This window comes from Gallinula chloropus (assembly GCF_964237585.1).
Source record: "Gallinula chloropus genome assembly, chromosome: 4".
NCBI lineage: Eukaryota > Metazoa > Chordata > Aves > Gruiformes > Rallidae > Gallinula > Gallinula chloropus.
Genome location: NC_140088.1, coordinates 47,454,600 through 47,469,184, shown reverse-complemented (window position 1 = coordinate 47,469,184; position 14,585 = coordinate 47,454,600). Strand labels below are relative to the sequence as shown.

Here is a 14,585-nt window from a genome sequence, read left to right as displayed (position 1 = left end):
AAAGTGATTGTGAGCTTACCGTCAAAGCTTAGAATGAAAGCACAAAGGATTTTGTTCAGGCAGAGGATTGAGAGGATGAGTGTTTGAAATCTAGGGTATCGCTACATGTCCAGGCAGTACCGTTGGACATATGTTGGTAGCTTTATAAGCTAGTCTGTTGTTTTAAATCCCAGACTTCATATAAATGGATTTCAGTAATCCATAGAAGACAGAGGAGACTGCTCTTGCACATTAACGAATAGACCAGTATGAAAGGAGTGGGACAGAAAAAAGACAAAACACAAGTGACTTCGTATAATGACAAAAAACATCAGGTACCAGGAAGGATCTCAAGAAAAAATCAGCAGGATGGACTTGACTTCAGGGATGTTTTCTCTGTATGATACATTATGGATGCAGGTGTTACACAGAAGGCTGCAATTCCCTGTAAAATCTTGGACTTTATTTTTCAGTCATTTGGTTCGTGGTAAGCGCATAAAGAACTGACACCCTGAACTTGGTAGAAAGGAGACTGAACAGAATGTCTTCAAAATATGTTCATAAGGAGAATTTAAACTGGCAGCAAGGTACTAGAAAGAAAGTAGTGGAATGTGGCACTCATTTAACTTGTGGCATTTTATAAGAGCAGTGGTTTCTGAAACTTTCCTGGAACTTCCATTGCAAGGCTTTTCAGTGATGATCTGAGTGCCTTCATCTTGTGACTGCTGTAATGAGACAACCCATGAACTCTGATGTGGTCAACGTTTTGAACTTTTTCTTCCTTCCTTCCATCTAGAAGTGCAGGTGTTTTTAGGTTTTCATTCTGGTTTCCTCTGGATTCCACAGCACTTAGTGACTCACGGATTTGGTGGTTTTGGTTTTTTTTTTCCTTTTTTAGGGGGGAGGTGTAGCCCTCTTGTGTGACAGTCACTTTTCTGTTTAAACCATGGCTGTGCCAGGGAAGTGGGTGGAGTTCAGTGTGTGTTTGGATACAGCAGGGTGCTTTCCTGGTGTGTTTGTAAAACAAGCCAGATCCTCACCTGTTTGTAGGAAATGTTACAGGGTTTAGTTGAAACTCCCTGCCCTGCTAGCAGGTGTTCAGTCTGCTGGGACAGTGTCCACCCAGGCAAGTGGACATGGTCCCAACTCTCCTGAGTTGAAAGGGACCCGTAAGGATCATCAAGTCCAACTCCTGGCTACACACAGGGCCAGCCAAGTCAGAGTGTGGTACTGAGGGCATCGGCCAGATGCTTCTTGGCCTTGGCCAAGATTGATGCTGTGACCACTTCCCTGGGGAGCCTGTTCCAGTGCCTGACCACCCTCTCAGTAAAGAACCTCTTCGTAATATCCAACTTAAACGTCCCCTGTTGAAGCTTCATGCCATTTCCTCAGGTTCTATCCCTGGACACAAAAGAGATGAGATCAGCATGGGCCCCTTTGCTCCCCCTGGTCAGGAAGTCACAGACCATGATGAGGTCTCCCCTCAGCCTCCTCTTCTCTAGGCTGAACAAACCAAGGGACTTCAGCATCTCCTTGTAAAGACTTCCCCCCTAGACCCTTCACCATCCTCATTGCCCTCCTCTGGACACTCTCCAATAGTTGTGTGTCCCTCTTGTACTGTGGTGCCCAAAACTGCACCCAGGACTCAAGGTGAGGCCACATCAGTGCAGTGTAGAGCAGGACAATCCCCTCCCTGGACTGGCTTGCCATGCTGTGCTTGATGCACCCCAGGATACGGTTGGCCCTCCTCACTGCCTGGGCATACCACTGGCTCATGGTAAACTTGCTGTCCACCAAGACCCCCAAATCCCTCTCAGCTGAGCTGGCCTCCAGCATCTGATCCCTCAGTCTAGATGTGTAGCCAGGGGTTGCCCCTTTCCAGATGCAGCTTCCAGCACTTGCCCTTGTTAAACTTCATGCTGTTGGTTATTTCCCAGCTCTCTGATCTGTCCAGGTCTCTGTAAGGCTTCTGTATCCTCAATAGAGTCAACAGCTCCTCCCAATTTGGTGTCATCTGCAGATTTACTTAAGACACCCTCTAGTCCTGAGTCCATATTAAAAAGGACTGGACCTAAAATGGAGCCTTGGGCCCACTAGTGACTGGCCACCAGCCAGAAGTAGCACCATTTACTACCACCCTCTGGTCAGCCAATTGCCCACCCAATGCATTATGGCTTTGTTTGGTTGTGTGCTGAACATTTTGTCCAGCAAGATACAGTGAGACACTTAAAGTCATTTGAGTAGCTTCACTGCATTGCTAGTTGTATTAAATTTAGGCTGTATACAGGTAGTCTTTTGGATCCAGTTGTGTAGGGAGAGAAGGCTGCTGCTCTATACTTATTCTCAGCCTGCTCTTGCCCCTTTCTGCCAAAAGTCCTCCATACCTTCCCACCAGACTTGAATTTTTATCCTGGAGTCAAGGGGAAGTTTGTTAGCAAGGACACACAACTTCACACTGTTGAAGAAACATGGCTTATTCTGCCATAGTGTTTTAGAATCCTTAGCGACTTTTCTGTGAAGTAGAACAACAGACAACAGCTTCAGTATGTTCTTTTTTTCCCCTGCTGAAATCATGACTGTACTCTTCTTTGTTTACTGCTTCAAACAACTTCAGAATAGGTACTTAAACCATAACAATTATTTCCACTTAGACTCATCCTGGACCTTCACCAAGATATAAAGTTAGCTAAGTATGATCCTTATTTGTGCTTTAGAGTTAATTTTCAAGTGATGCATAGCAATGTTTATGGAGCTATGGTAAGTGTACAAGTCAAGGCAACATTACTTCCCCTTTAAAATAAATTTTTAAAAATATAATGTAGAGCACTGGAAGAGACACGAACAGCACTCTATTTAAAGCTACTTCAACATACGTTTTTCAGCTTCTCAAAGGAGCTTAAGATCTGTTTCCCATGTGATAGTACTCTTAACAATTCATAGCTCTCATATCAGGAGACTGCAAAAAGCAAGTAGATTTTTCATGAAAATATTTTAGCTATGTTCTCAGTAGAATAATACAGAATGTGTTCCTTCATTTCCTCCTCCCACTGTGAAATGACTGCCAGCTGCAGGTCAAAGGCTTCTTTTTTTAAAATGTAGCTATACACTTTGTACATTATCACGATCTCTCATAAGACCAGTGTGGTCTTTGAGAATCAACCTGTGATCCTTGTTGAAAGCCACCAGTTACCACCTTTCAACAATTCCCAGGTATTTATTTTAGACAAAGATACGTGAAAGAACAGACATACTAACTGAAATGGTACAAAATGTTGTCAAAAAGTTTTTATCAATTACGGTGTCCTGAGTCTACATTTATACCCAAATTTTACATTTCTCCTAAGGGAACGAATAAAGAATGGCAAACAGAAATTCTAAAGGCTAGGTTACTTCAGAGATGCTTTTTCTGAACTTCTCTAAGAACATTTCTGAAAGTGGAATGACATCACAGAAATTAGTTAGTTGTGGTTTAACGTGGCAGGCAGCTACAACAACCACAGAGCTCACAACCCCCAGTGAGATGGAGGAGAGAATTGGAAAAGGAAGGTGAAACCTGTGGGCCAGGACCAAAGGCATGTTCACAAGGACATGAAGCAGTAGGATGAGGGGGAGTGGTTTTAAACTAGAAAAGGGGAGATTTAGGTTGGATATTAGGAAAAAAATCTTCAGTATGAAGGTGGTGGATCACTGGAACAGAGACTTGGAGGAGGCCATCCCTGGAGATGTTCAAGGTCAGGCTTGATGGGGCTCTAAGTGACCTGATCTAGTGAAGATGTCCCTGCTTACTGTAGGAGGGTTGGACTAGATGGCCTTTAAAGGTCCCTTCCAACCTAATTCAGTATGATTCTATTACTCAATTTAATAGCACAGAAAAAGAAGATAAAAATAACAATGGTGAAAGAATATACAAAACAAGTGGTGCACAGCAGTTCTTCACAATCTGAAGTCGATGCTCAGCAAGATCCTGTGCTTCTCCACCTCCCACCCACCCCTAGTTACATAGGGAGCATGAAACTGTATGGTATGGAATAGCCCTTTTGCCAGCCTGGGTCATGTCCCCTCCTAGCTTCTTTGATGGCCTTCACCTTCTTGGTGGGGCAGCATGAGAAGCTGAAAAAACTTCGACTGCTTGGCAACAACTAAAAACATCAGTGTGTTATCAACATTGCTCTCATCCTAAACCCAAACCATAGCTCTATTCCAACTGCTAGAAAGAAAATTGACTTCACCCCTGCCAAAACCAGGACAGGGTTTTACACTGGGCAGACCATGTTAGAAGTAGCAGTGTGAAATACAAACAGCAAAGGCTTTGTGAAGGCTGAGGCTCAAGTTGGTGGCCATTGTACTAAGTAATAGCCAGTGCTGCTCTTGTCCTGAACACCTCTGAGCATTTGCTTTGTCATCATCCATTATTGACTGAATATATATATGACTGAATATATATATGAATATATTCCACTTCCATGTGAAGAAATTTGAACAGTGTTTTTTACTTTTTTTTTCCTTCTGAATGAGAGATATCTCCATATGTAAACTTTTCTTGAATCTAGCCCAGCATGTTTTTTTACTCAGAAATATGCCCTCAGTAAGTAGTTAGGATGCTGTAGCTTAGCTGTTCCTGTTTTGTTAGTTAGTCCCCCATAAATGTCAATGCAGGTACTCTCTGTCTTCACAGCTGGTGGGTCCCCAGAAATCCTATGCAAGTCATGTATGCAGCCTTAATTTTTATTATTTCAGACTATTTTAGAATAGCCTAAGTTAGGCTAATGATTTAAAAAAAAACCCAACAAAACAGTAACTGTATTTGACATGCATGGTGTGTATTTTCTGTCTTGTAATTAGTATCTCTGAGGGGATCACTCAGATGTTTCCCACGCTCCCACCACTCTGCTAACTTTCTTGATGTTGACCCTGAGCCAACTGTATTTGCACCTCACTACTGGGCATGTCAGTACTGCTTAGAGTAATGCAGAAGTTATGAAAGAAATTTCATCAGCTATCTTGTAATCTTTCTGGAAACCTTCCCCTGTTGCACTGTCACAAGATCCTTGACACCACTCTTGAATCCGTGCTAGCGTAGAGGGGTAACCAGCTGGCTTTTTGCTCTCCTCTTGACTCTACCAGACATGATGGCAGAAGGGGTTATGCCAAGTCTATGTAAGCGTTACTGTTACTTCTGGGTGATTCGCCATAGAAAGAAAAACGCAAAATGAAGAGGCATGGGGTCAGTGGAGTAGGAAGTAATGTCCTTTGTCTTGAGAGTCGCTTGTTTTTTGCATGCAACTTTTGAGAATAGTCACCTTGCCTTTTGACAGGCTTTGCTGGTACCCCAGGATACCTTTCTCCAGAGGTGTTACGAAAAGATCCTTATGGAAAACCTGTGGATATGTGGGCGTGTGGTAAGATATTATTCTGAAAGATGGTGTTCGATTCACTGTATTTTGGGGGAGGGAGATGATAGCCAGAATACATTATATTCTGCATCAGATAATGCATATTTGGTAAAATTCAATATTACTTTTTAGAAGAGGTCATTGGATCTTTTGTCATTCTACCAGCTTCGGTTTATTTATAATTATTATTATCGGGGGAGGTGTGTTATCACATTGCTCTTGGCCATGTCTACACAACACGCTTTCACAAAATATTAAAAAGGTAGCCACAGGCATGTGATGCGTAATTCGTTAGAAAAACAGAATAGTTCATACCGTGTGCTAGGCCCTAGTTTTGGTTCACAGGCAACCTAAAATGTGAGCTGACCAAGATATTAAAACTGCAGTTATAAGCTATGAAACTAACTGGTTTGTGAAGTGAGGTACAAAGCAATTGCTTTATCATCCTGTTCTTGAAGTGGTGTAGTTGAAGGTACTGGCAAGTGGCAGCCACCTAGCTGAGAACAATTGGCAGTTTCCTTATTTTGCTTCTACCCACACTTGTTTGCTTCTATTTATGAAAGTATTTGTCTTTAATGGTAGTGAATTATCTGTGTAAGACTAGAAGATGGACTTTCTAATTTTGTATTGACCATATATTTAAACAGATAAATTGAGCTGCCCAAATTTTCTTTGCACAAGATTAGTTAAAACACAATTATACAGAGACCAGTAGAAGCCGTTATAAGACCAACGGTAAAAAAAACGCATTTTCATAGAGCATCCATGCTCATGGAAAATCATTTCTCCATCTAGACAGATATTTTCAGTGTTCCTGATCTGATTTTGTGTCAGAAACTCAATATTGCCCAAACTCTGGAGGTTATCTTCTGAACTCAACATTTAGTATTTTCTCCAGCATGAATAAGCAGCATTTTTCAATAGCTGGGATAATACTATTGAACCATTTGATTTAGAAGGTTCTCAGGTGCAAAATGAGTTTCTGGCCTTTATTTCTTTAAATCACTTAATGCTACTGTGAATTTTCTGCAGGTGTCATTCTGTATATCCTCCTGGTGGGATATCCTCCTTTCTGGGATGAAGACCAGCACAGGCTTTATCAGCAGATTAAGGCTGGTGCTTATGATGTATGTAACCCACTCTGTCTATTCAATTGTTTATAATTGTACCACTAAGTAAATGTTTTGTGGAGTCAAAAGTGAAATGAGAATTGTTCCCTTAAGTTTTTTGATGGTATTTCTGAACTACTCAATATTGTAAATGTCACTTTGGTAAAATGAACCTTATTGGCATGGGAACATCCTATGCTAATTTAAATCACTTTGTTTTGGTTTGTTTTGATTCTTTTTGCATTTGAGCAGACACTTTGAGTGAACATGTAAATATTTTGTGGAGCAGGGAGGTGTTAATTCATAATCAGTTAGATTTATGTACCATAACTTTACAGTTAGCGTTCAAATGCTATCAATTTCAGTGGTGTCATGTTACTGTAAATATACGAACACTGTGCATTTGAACCAAATAAATAGAAAGTCAAAAGAGTAAACAAGCAAAACTTTATAAAACTGGCTAATTCAAACTTTTGCAAATGTGGCAAACTGCATTTTTCCCTTTAAAACTGACAAGTTGTGCTAGCTGTTAATGTTACAGAAACAGTATCAATAAAGATCCTTAGGTAAAATTGTGCGGAGATTGTACAAGGTAACATACACGTCTGTTTTGGTTTGGTTTTTTGAAGTTTCCCTCACCAGAATGGGATACAGTGACTCCTGAAGCAAAAGACCTTATCAATAAAATGCTAACCATCAACCCAGCAAAACGTATCACAGCGTCAGAAGCACTAAAGCATCCATGGATCTGTGTAAGTCATTTCCACAGATTTAGCAGAGTAATTTGGCAGAGAAATCAGCTTACAGTTTACTTCAGCATAGAGTGAAGATGTTTAGAGGATATTTTTTGTCTGTACTCGTGCAGCTATGTGTAAAATTGTAATTATACAGATACAGTGCTATATATATTGAGGTCTGATCCCGGGGTAAGATTTTTTTGCAGAAACTATCTCCTTTGCCTGACTCCGTTGTGCAGAATTTTCAGAATTCAAAATCAGAGTGTTATTTTAAATTATCAGAGAAAAAAAATGTACAAGAAAGTAATTTTCTGTCAAATAATGCTGTACATCTTCAGTTCCCTATAACCACTGTGATAAGCATGAAATGTAAAGGCAGGAAATTAAGGGTCTTTTAGAAAGTGAATTTGCAAGAACCAGAGGATGCCTCTTGATTACTGGCCCCAGAGCTGTTTTCCAGTATAGTACATTATATGATTGGATTTGCAGGTAGGCTAGGCTGATACTTTGAAAGTCCCAGTGAGACATACAGCCAGTCCCCAACTCTTTATTCATTCCGGTAGGTTGCATTATCTTGCCTTTAAATTGTGATGCAAATAAGTTGAGTTTCAGGCAGGTACCACTGACTTTTCTTTGAAATACTTCCCACTGGTGTCTCTCACCTAATACCACTGATGGTAAAGAAAAGTTTCCTTCTTGTTTTAAAATATCTTTTCAAAACAATCATAATTCAGTATATTACTTTGATTGTTAAAACATGTACCTCAAGTTCTAAGATTTTGTGATTTTTCTGAGTCCCTGTTTCTTTCAGAAGGACTTTACACATGGGAGAGACTGAGTACAGTGAGACCTTGGTTTTGGTGATTTGGAAATTTCCCAAATGTGCAGCAATCTGCACAAAGGGATAGTCAGGATAGAAATTAAAAGTCCTAAGTTTTGGACTATGTGGGTTGTAATATGTATGTCATAGAGTAAATAAAATGTTAGATAGCTGGCTGGGTGCTTTAAAATTATTTTTTTCTTCTTCTAGCAACGTTCTACTGTTGCCTCTATGATGCACAGACAAGAGACTGTAGATTGCTTGAAGAAATTCAACGCAAGGAGAAAACTAAAGGTAAGGAAGAAAATTTCTGCAAGGATGGGTAGCTAGTTTTCGAGAGATAAAAGTATGTTGGCTTGTGTTCCACATGTAAAACAAATGGTCACTAGCAATTTTTTTCTGGAATATTATGCTTAGATCAAAGATTAAACAGAGGATCAGCTTTTGAGCATGAAGATCTTAAACTTTTCATGGAAGTGAATAGAACATAGTGTAATGGGTTAAAAATAACAGCAATCATCTTCCTTTAAACCCATTAAAATATTTTGTCAAAGTAAAATCGTTATGGTTATTCTTTTAGATTATCCTTGGTTTTCTCCTGACATGACAGAATAACTTTGCAGACATGAGCTTTTCTAATTAGCACATTACTGATAAACTCCTCCTACTACTTAAAGAAGAGCACATTAGTAAAGCCTGTTCTGTGTTCAGTTGTGTGCTTTGCTGACAGTTAATATGCCTGTCAGTACTCATGTTTTGTGGGTTACATAGTCATAATTGGTAAATATTTGTCATTGTCAGGATTGCTAATAGGTGTGTAATCAAGACTGCACTCATGGCATCACTTATGCTAGGTGACGCACAGACAATCCATTTTTCAGGGTTATTTTAGTAATTGATGTTATTTACATGTGTGTTTTCCTTTTTGTTGTGTCATGTGTATGTTGAGAATTTTACACAAGTATGATGCTAATTTGAGAAAATGTATGTGTACACAGGGGGCCATTTTGACAACTATGCTGGCAACCAGAAATTTCTCAGGTATGTTCATTGAGCTCCAGATGACTATAGTCTTTGTGTTGGGATGCTTGTGATGACTCAGGTCTAGTTAGGATTTATTAGTACAGTAAGTTCTTCATCATTCAGGATATATCTTACACTGTTTCCATTGCAGAACCAAACAAGAATTTAAACTATTCGGACCAAATAGAATCTCTTGAAGGTGACAGTCTAATTTTTCAGTAGGATGCAAGTTCCTTCTCTTTACTTTTCTGGTGTTACCTCTCAAAAGATGGATAGTCTTTTCCTGTGTGTTTTGGTGGAGGAAAAGTGAAAATAATACATATAGCTCCGCATGCACAAGTATCACTAAACAACATTTAAAAACTGAAATCTCATTCCAGGATTCCGTTGCATCTTGTATTAAAAAAAAACCCCAAACAAAAAACCGAACCCAAACACTTTTTTTTTCTTTATTGTTTGCTAAGGAATATGAAATGTAGCAAAAGTGTCCTCCTTTTCCTTCTCTTCTAAGACCTAGCTTGATACAAGAAGATATGTTTCCTCTTTATGAAATGATTTTATAGTGATGTCCCTGGAGATTTACAACTTTACACTAAAGAAATTTAGAGAGCAAAAGCTATAAGCTTGCTGTTAGTAGAGCTAGAATTTTCCTCAATAGTAATATTGCCAAAGCTTTGTTGCTATGCTGAATTTCTCATTTTGCCATTTGAGACTTCAAGTGGATACTGCATAAGAACACCAAATTTAAAAATCAGTAATTTTACATCTCCTCCTATTCTGTGATATAACTGTTGGACTGCAACATAAATCAGTTTATGGACAAAAACATGATAGTTCTTTGGTCATGTTTCTAAGAATAATAATAAGCACTGAATTGCCAAAAATAAATGACATAATCATGAATGCAAGAACAACTTGCTATCTGTCAATTCATTTTATAAGGTGGGAATGCTGTAGGCTGTGTATCTTCTAAAAAGGAATTATTATTTAATATCAAACAAGATCATTTCTCATCACTTTCCATATTGTCACTCTCTATATATGTAATCAACTTTCATGAACCAAAAAAACTGAAGTAATTTTAAAATAGTACTTCAGCATGAAAAGTGAGCAGGGTTTTTGGCTTTGTTTTGTTTTGTTTTTCACCAGTCATCTCTTGTTTTACACCATAATCACCCATATTTTTCCTTGATGCTGTTTTGTGGTAGGTTTATTTGGAGTTGTTTCTTCATTGTATTTCACTGCAGAGCATGCTTTTGAAGGTCATTTGTCCATAACAATGTGTTTATAAAAGTGTGTTATTTTCCTTTTTCTTTCTTCCTTTTATGTGGAATGTATATTTCTTATGAGGTAAGACCCTCAGCACGTGAAAGGAATAACTTTTTTCTCTTCTAATTAAAAACTGCTGTTTGTCTTCAATCACTTTAATTTCTTCATGTTTTCTCAGCATCATTTCTTTGCAGTCTGCTTTCTGGCCTTTCCACGCTGCCTTAGGTTTTATTTATAGCTACTGCTTATAGTTGCAAGAAATTTCTCTTTGTGAGCTTAATTTAGAATATGCTAATTGCTTTGCCACTGCATATTCTTTAGATATTTGATTTGTATACAATATCCATGCTTACATAAGAAAGATGCACATAAAAATATTATTAAAAATACATTTCCAAGCCAAAACCAACAGAGGCAAGTTGAGTATGCAGTATGTCCTGGAACATAAAACACTGCATAATAATCCAGACTAGGCACTTTTTGAAGGACATGCTGGCAATGCCACAAACATAATACTTGGAATTACTGATTTTGGTGCCCTCATTTTACTGGCTTTCATTTAATTGTTTGCATTTAGCATACAATGTTTGTTAAGCATTAAAAGAAGTTTCAATTTCAAATCTAGTAAAAAGTCCTAGTTTGTTAGGAATAGAACCCTGTAAGAATTAATTTGTGTTTTTTTCCCATGTTTTTGTAAGGGCTAAGGGTATAAAACACCTTTAAAAGCAATAAACTTCTGGGAGTTTTTTGCCTTAGGTTTTAGAAATAACTCCACCTCCTTGCTTTCCCTAAATGAATTTTTGAAGTTAATGGAGTGCCTGCAGTATCTGCGGTAGGGTAAACTCTAAGGTCATATTGTGTCAGCTCCTGTAAGCACACCTTGCAACAGGATGCAATCTCAAAAAAAAAAAAAAGAAACAATTTACCCATTTCTGTAAGTAAAAATTTGCAGTGGTCCTGTTGCATAATACAGGCAAATTAGGTTTTGTTCATTTTAGTTCTAAATTATGGACCTTATGAGAGTTTTAATGTTCGTGTTGGCTGATATCCGTAATTAATAACCTGCATTTGGAGGACTGATAACTTAATGAAATTGTAAACATGGCTTCACTTTCCAGGTTTCTTTCATTACAAATGAAGCAAAGCCTACCACTTGTTACTGTTGAGGCCTAGGATACACTCCTCAAAACTGGCCTTTGGCTAGCAGATTGTGCTTCCCATTTTACTTGCAACTTTCCTGACCTTTCACAGAGGTGCCTGATGCTGAAGTGGTGGCAAGTCCCCAAAGAACCATTGCTCAGAGGTGCTTTTTTAAAACCCGGGTTACTTTTCAGTCTAGATAGTGTTGCACTCCACTCTGCTCTTTGGGTACCTTATTGATCTGATATTGGTTACTTTTGTCTAACAGTCGTTAAAAACATCACTAAGATGCCAGTGGGCTCTCCAATCACCCAGTCAAAGTCCCTGCCATCAGAAAAGTACTTTCTTTCATAGCCTTATGAAGCTTATCAGCCATCCTAAACATACTGCAGTTGAAAATAAAAAAAAATATTAATATATCCAAAGGTGATGCTTTTAGACTCGCCCTGCTTCCATTTCCTCTGTGCCACCCAAGGAGGTTTCTCCTTGTATAAGTACAGTTAACCTACAATGTTAATCAATGGGAAAAGAGATGTATGATAATCCTTAAGTATTTATACTTTCTTAAATATTTTGTTTCCTATACTCAGAGCAAAAAAAGGAGGAAATAAAAGCTGAAAGCAGCTGGGAGGCGATGGGGGTTTGCTGTGCAGCTAGTTGACCCCAGTTGTAACCACCTAGCACTGAAATTATTTGTCTCATTTTACAGCAGCCAAGAGTTTACTGAAAAAGCCGGACGGAGTTAAGGTAGGTTAAACATGTTTTAAAATATGTTTTATTCATTATCACCTGTCTGTGACTTCTGCCAGTTTTTTAGAGATGATTAATGTTATTGCTTTCCTTTACATAATTTGTTAATAAATGCTTCTTAACTGTGTATTTGGAGTGATTAAAGTTAGTAGGTGAGGCTTAAAAAAATGAAATAAAATATATATTTTAAAAAGAAGCATTTTAATAAGTTGAAGGTAGAAAATCGCTGGAGAAAATGCTTTTCTTGATATTATAATGGAAGATGATTGTGTAATTAATGAATCTACGTTATTAATTAGCTTATAAATAACAGTTTGATGGTGGGCATACTAGCTTTTTAGGCATCGGTGTTTATCTGCGGCTCCATTGCCTTTATGTTTTCCTCTTGACTTTTCATTAGAATTTGGAAGACCAAACGTTTACTGGTAGGCTTGGCTCCACACGTGGTGTATTCTGCCAGATGTACTCGCTATATTTGGCAGAATTTGAGGGGTTTTACAGTTTCAACAAATCAGGTCATCCTGACTAATAGACCTTGCTAAGAAGGGAACATTTTGGCAGCTTTCATACATAATTTAGAGCTCCTATTCTCATGTCACCAGATCCTGCAGGAGGAGAGATGCTTCACAAATGAACATTCTCAATAAATACTTTGAAAAACAGCCAGTAAATAAATCAATCAATAAATAAATAAATAAATAGATAAATAAATAAAAATCAGCCAGCAATGAAAAATATTTATTCTCTCACAAGACTAAAATCAGTGCCTCAAGATTTCATTATATGATTCAAAAAACATTCTTCTGTACCCTAGGTGTTTACTCAGAAGCATGTATTTGACCTAAATTTTAATTTGCTATTTAATCTTAACTTTTTAGTTAACAAAACATTGTATACTTCAATACCAGATTCATAGTATATTTGTTCACATTTTCCCATGTATGCACACTTTTCTATCAAAAAAAAATTGTGAGTCTGACTTAAAATGCAGCACACTATGATTTCAGTGCTTCTCACCAACAAGTAGTAGATATCATAGTCATATGGAGAAGCACACTTTCAGTACTATTCCTGTGAAAACCTTTAACGTGTTTCATTGTGAAATATATAAATTTTATGTACTCTATCTGACCATCTTTTTCTTTTTAAATATCATTCCTCCTACAGGTCTACAATGGTATTGGTTATAGAAATTTTGGAAATTTTGTTTACAATACTGGAAATAATTGTTGCCAAAATTTTGCCTGAATTACACTTGTTGGGGTTTGATACTCTGGTTTTCAGCACATTTTATGTGTCTGCTGTTTGCATGGTGATGTGGAGCAAAGGGAGTAAATTTACATCTGGGGGACTCTACTTTTTCTGTTAACATAGTATGTACTCCCATGGCATTTTTCCACCTCTTCCTACAGCTTAAGCTGTCTTTTTCATTAAAAAAAAAAGCCAATGCAGAAATATACTGTACTCCATGCATTGATACTTCAAATCCAACCAGTCACATTTTCTTCTTTTCCTTTCTCTCTAACTGGTCAATTCAGAAAAGGAAGTCCAGTTCGAGTGTTCAGATGATGGTGAGGATCTTTATCAACAGATTTTTTTTCCTCCTGTGAAATGTTCACACTCAGAAATCAAACAGTTGCATTTACTTTTGTTAACGAACTGTGAGAAGCTGCAAGACTTTTAAAGTAAACCTTGTAAATTTTAAGCCTGCAGTTGCTATATGCCATCCCCAGTGAATTGTTCTGCAGTTCATTGAAGGAATTTTTTTGTTGGTTTTTTGGGTCTTTTTTTTTAACCTGGGAACATATGAAAGCAAATAAAGTAGATGTAACATTGGCCAATGCAGCTGTCCTTAGTAAATTAAAATAGTAGCAACATTGTAATCTTATAACAGCCTTGTATTAATTTATTTTATGCTAAAATAAAACCAAAATTTTGTTTTAATACTATTAGCTTTTAATATCGTAAAGTATACCACAAACCACACCGCACTGTGACATAGTATCGCTTTAGCTGAGCCACTGTAGACTGAGGTGCAATGCAAAGGGCTGCTCAGCATTTAAAGAGCCCGATTTTGCAGCATTTCCATACTAGAGTTTCATGTCCAGCTTCCTTTGCAGCTCAGGGCTCATTCACAATATCTCCCAGGCTCACCGTCAATCACAATAACTTTTTTGTTCCTCCTCAAGCCTGCTTTGTAGTTTTCAGCCTCTCTGATCCCACACAGCAACTTACTCTATTCCTTTTTTTATGGTTTTGAATCTGATTTTTGAAATGTTGGTGTATCCCTACTAGCTTCCACTGCCAGTAGAGAGAGGCAAATACCCCTCCTCCACACCTTTCACCGGGAAGTACAGCTCATAAG

The 14,585-nt window shown here is 38.0% G+C and overlaps 1 protein-coding gene across 3 annotated transcripts in view; it reads left to right on the top strand.

The window, feature by feature from the left end:
- The window catches only part of CAMK2D (calcium/calmodulin dependent protein kinase II delta), a gene marked incomplete at its 3' end in the record, with an annotated part of 165,735 nt that overhangs the window by 118,922 nt on the left and 32,228 nt on the right, over positions 1 to 14,585 (top strand). For 2 of the 3 annotated variants that reach the window (XM_084264021.1, XM_084264022.1), the window contains exons 8-13: positions 5,295 to 5,378; positions 6,405 to 6,499; positions 7,111 to 7,233; positions 8,249 to 8,332; positions 9,037 to 9,079; positions 12,180 to 12,217. In XM_084264021.1, the coding sequence (XP_084120147.1) occupies positions 5,295 to 5,378; positions 6,405 to 6,499; positions 7,111 to 7,233; positions 8,249 to 8,332; positions 9,037 to 9,079; positions 12,180 to 12,217 (467 nt within the window). Of the gene's footprint in view, positions 1 to 5,294; positions 5,379 to 6,404; positions 6,500 to 7,110; positions 7,234 to 8,248; positions 8,333 to 9,036; positions 9,080 to 12,179; positions 12,218 to 13,758; positions 13,792 to 14,585 lie in introns of all 3 variants that reach the window. The other variant, XM_084264020.1, reaches the window with a different exon arrangement.